Below are 4,310 nucleotides of genomic sequence, written 5' to 3'. Positions count from 1 at the left end.
ACTCCGAGATCGAGAAAAGCGATCTTTTATCATGATTAAGCTCGAGATAATTAATGTAGTAATACAGGGTAACCTGTAGTTCTTAAAAAGAAATGTGCTCATGCATCGCATGGTCAACTAGGCTCGAAAAAAAACACATAAACTATGAATTCCCTTAGGCCTCGTGGTCCGTAGGATGACCATTTAAAAAATTTGTTTCCAAAGGTTCACTGGCCCATCTTGTGTCATTGTTCTTTTTTAGCAATTGATCAAACTCAAAATCCTGCCACGTTTCCTATCCGAGAAATATTCTCAGGTGGAAGTGCTAATACATTAACGACCCTGGGGTGGGCAACGGCAGAAACGATAGTGGAGGCGACTAACAACTAGCCACTCTGCTTTCACCCGGATGCTGCTTGCTCCTGCATCAATGCCCATCATCAATGCGTGGGCACTCAGAAGAGATCCTGATCGATGGAATGATGTTGAATGCTTTCTATCAGAGAGATATGAAAACTCTTCAGTTACCTACAAAGAGACTAACTTCGAATACATTCCATCTGGAGCAGGTAGACGGATGTGTCCCAGCATATTATTTGGTCTTGCCAATATTGAACTTCCGCTTGCTCAATTGCTCTGCCACTTTCATTGGAAGCCAGAAGAGTTAGACATGACCGTGGAATTTGGAGCTACAGCTCGGAAAAAGAATGACTTGAACTTATTGCCGTCCTATAACATTCCATCCCAAAGCATTGGGAGTATTATCAAGGACTATTATGCACTCTATGTCCTGGTGAAAGAAGATTTAGGCATTACTGATACAATAAGACACTCTTACTGCGAATAGGGCCGTCCTTTCTACCCCGCAATTTTGCAAACTGCAAGGGCATGGTACCAACGTACTGAAGCCATACTTGGACGTACTGAATGAATATGAATCAATGCACCTCAGTCCTAAGATCAGGTTGATTCCCCTAGAGTCCATTCGTGAGACCAATCTAACTCAACGCAGAGTCCAACTCCCTCAATCCTTATCGTTACGGAAACTATCAGTATTTGTGCCCTTTTTCTGGGGTAACAGGAAAAAAAAGCACAGATCTTTAAGTCAAGGTCATCGAAGACTTTTCAGAGAGTCAAGAACGTCAATTCTGGTCTGGTGTAGCACTTTTCTCGGTCCCCGCTAAGAGCTGATTACGGATGCGCAAAATCGTGCTGATTGCTTCGGCTGGCATGAAGATGAGGACTTTTGTATTTCCCAGGAATCTGCCGTGCGACCATGAAGAAGAAAAAAGACAGAAAAGATCGAAGGAGAGTTCCTACCCAGTAGCCACAAGTTTCTTTTAGAGTTTTAGAGGACGAAAATGTTGGATGGACAAATTGTTAGGACAAATTGAAAATCAAGAAATGTTAAACACGACATTTTCAATTTAACCCTAAATTAACCATGCCAAAACTCACCCCCAGATGTTTTTGGAAGTAACTTAGAAAACCAACCTTGTTCATCCTTTTCCAAAGACCCAACAAATTAATATGTTTAGTTATCCAGATTTCTTGGCAAGCGAATATATCATTCTTCGTACGACAAGTTAGAAAATTCAACATCGAAGCTCTATATGCAGCAAGAAAAAAGTATGATCAGTTAGCCCCAGTAATTACTGTGGCAAGTCGAAGTAATACATTGTCCTACGGTAACAACATGAGCCGTGATTAGCCCGTTTGGTTCAAGATTCCAGGGGCTTTCGCCTCAAAAGCCCTTGGAGAAATCTTTGGGGCGTTTCGCAAGCATTCCCATGGGCTTTCGGTTGAAAAGTAAGCATTAGGAATGCTTTCAAAGCTCAAAAGTTGGTCCGGACCAACTTTGGACTTTAAGTATTTGCCAAATGCTCAACTTAATTTTTTTCTTCCCAAACTGCCTCCACTTATTTTTAATATTCCGATTTTGCCCATTGTTGTTCTTGTTCATCTTCTTTGCGAAAGAGCGGCCGAGGGTAGTCGACGACACGGATCTTGGACAATGAAGGGCCGACGAGGTCGCCCGACCCGGGCGACGGCCGCCCGGGGGTCGTGCGACCGCCCAGTGCAGGTCGGCCTGGGTCAAGCGACCTCGGGCGATCGCCGCTCGACCTAGGCCACGTCGCTTGGCTCGCGCGACCTCAAGCGATGACCGCTTTGGGCCGCGCGACTCCGATCGGCGTCGGCTGGGTCGCAACCCTGGGGTGACGGTGACTTGAGTCAACCGACCACGAGCGACAGTGCTTGAGGTCGCGCGACCCCGACGAAGCGCCACACGGGTTGCGCAACCCTCACCAAGGGTCACCCGACCTAGAGCGACGGCCGCCGGCACTAGATCCGGCTCGGCTGGAGGCCGTAGCCCTTCGCCGACTCCGGCGAAGGGTAACTTTTTTTTTTAATAAAGAAAGGGTCCCAAAACCCTTTTGCAATAAAAAATAGCCAAATATTACTTAGGCCAAAGTAGCTTCACAAAGAATTTTTACCAAACGCCATTTACATTTCTCTAAGGGGCTTTGATCTAAAGGTATTTGCATTCCCCCAAGACTCATTTGCAAAGTTGAACCAAATGGGCCCTATGTACCAATATTCTTGATATGCCACATGTCTTTCTTTTCTCTTTCTTCTTCTTTCCCTTTCTTTCTTTTTCTCCTTTTCTCTTTTCTTGGCTGTGCGCCCTAACTTTCCCTTTATAGCGTCCACTTTTTCTTGCCTTTTTTAGACGATTCAACTTTTTTTTTTTTAGAAACATGTGCACTAAAAAGTCACTAAAAGCTTATCGGGCTTGAAATTGCAATTGAGTCATAAAACTTGCAAAAAGGTGCAATCAAATCGTAAAAACTTGTCAAATTGATTCAATCGAGTCATAAAGTTAACACCGCTTCTAATTTACTAACGGAAATGCGACGTGGCTCTCGACGTGTCATATTTTGTTACTTTTCTTGAGACACGTGGCAATGATGTGGCGTCCAACAACAGCTCCACGTCAGCAAAAATAAAAATAAAAATTAAATTAGAAAAAAAGCTATAAAAAATAAAAATAAAATAAAAAATAGAAAGAAGAAGACCCCAACCGAGTGGGCGTGGTGGCGACCACTGGCTAGCCGCCCAGGAAGGGCTAGCGGAGGTCACACGGGCCTTCTCGAAGCCCGGTGACCCTCGGCCCCAGGATGAGGCCCCACCGGTCCCCGGCGACAACATGCAGCCCCGATCTAGGGAGGCGCACGACCCTCGCCTAGAGTCACCCACCCAGGGCGAGGCCTCGCCGGCCACGTCCGGCCCCGGGCGAGGCTAGCAGCCCTCGCTCGGATGCAGGGGAGGCGAGGTCGCGGCCTTCCTCGAGATCGGGGCTACGGGCCCTCGTCGGGGACTCGCCGGGGCGGCGAGGGTCGCCGGGCTTCGAGAAGGCCCAAGCAACCTCTACGGTACTTCCCCGAGCGTGGCGTGGCCAGGCGAGGGCTTGGCAACCTGGCTGCAGCCATTGGTTTTGATTTTTTTCCCCCTTTTTTGTTTGTTTTTGTTTTTATAGCTTTTTCTAATTTAATTTACATTTTTTCAACTTTTTCGGACGTGACGCTGCATTGTTGGACGCCACGTGTATCAAGAAAATTAATAAAATAAGACACGTCAGCGCCACGTCAACAATTTTCCGTTAGTAAATTAGACGGTGTTAACTTTAAAACTCGATTGAACCAATTTAACAAATTTTAGGAATTTAATTGCGACTTTTTAGTGATAAGTTTTAGAACTTACAGTAAACATGTCCCCTTTTTTTATGCCCAATTGACTCAATCAACGCCACTATTACAAGCACTGCCCAATTGCACGCGAACTGCCACTGCTGAGAGATATGGGGACGTAGTTATCTGTACAATTCAGCCACGTTAGTTGACAATTCATGCTGTCGGACTGGTGCCCCATTTTGTATTTGCAGTTTGATAAAAAAGTTGTAATTAGACCATCTTAGTGAACGATTCAACGGAACTAGCGATGTAAGAACATCTTCATACGAAGAAAGAGATGTGAAATGGGAACAATCTCATTTGTCCGAAAGAGATGAGTTGGTGTTTGGTCCAATCAGTCCTCACTCTACATCCCTTTCATCATTGCAGACCTGCAAGTTAGCTCCACAGAAAGTCTGAAGCTTTTTCTGTTGCACAGTTTCCACTTGAATGGGTTTTGCGATCTGGTCTAATGCAGGTGTGTGATTGGAGAGAAAAGCACCGCGTGGCACGGAGACCGCACGCATGTATTTACGCTCTATTCAAGTGTTACGAGTTAGGAAATCCAAGATTACATAATATTACATAAACAATACAAAC

At 45.4% G+C, this 4,310-nt stretch overlaps 1 protein-coding gene across 1 annotated transcript; it reads left to right on the top strand.

The window, feature by feature from the left end:
• The first annotated feature begins 388 nt into the window (after positions 1 to 388).
• On the top strand, positions 389 to 826 carry LOC115680633 (desmethyl-deoxy-podophyllotoxin synthase-like). Its single transcript, XM_030604451.1, has one exon. The coding sequence runs from the start codon at positions 389 to 391 to the stop codon at positions 824 to 826; it is 438 nt and encodes a 145-aa protein (XP_030460311.1).
• Positions 827 to 4,310: the final 3,484 nt, after the last annotated feature.

The sequence above is a fragment of the Syzygium oleosum genome, unplaced genomic scaffold (genome assembly GCF_021117445.2).
Source record: "Syzygium oleosum isolate NSW1041296 unplaced genomic scaffold, Sole_v2.1 Sole_v2.28, whole genome shotgun sequence".
Classification (NCBI taxonomy): Eukaryota; Viridiplantae; Streptophyta; class Magnoliopsida; order Myrtales; family Myrtaceae; genus Syzygium; species Syzygium oleosum.
The sequence above is the reverse complement of the archived record's forward strand: the minus strand, read 5'-3'. Positions and strand labels throughout refer to the sequence as shown.

Bases quoted from the DNA above. Each gene is read 5' to 3' on its own strand.
- LOC115680633 (XM_030604451.1), top strand. From the start codon at position 389: ATGCTGCTTGCTCCTGCATCAATGCCCATCATCAATGCGTGGGCACTC.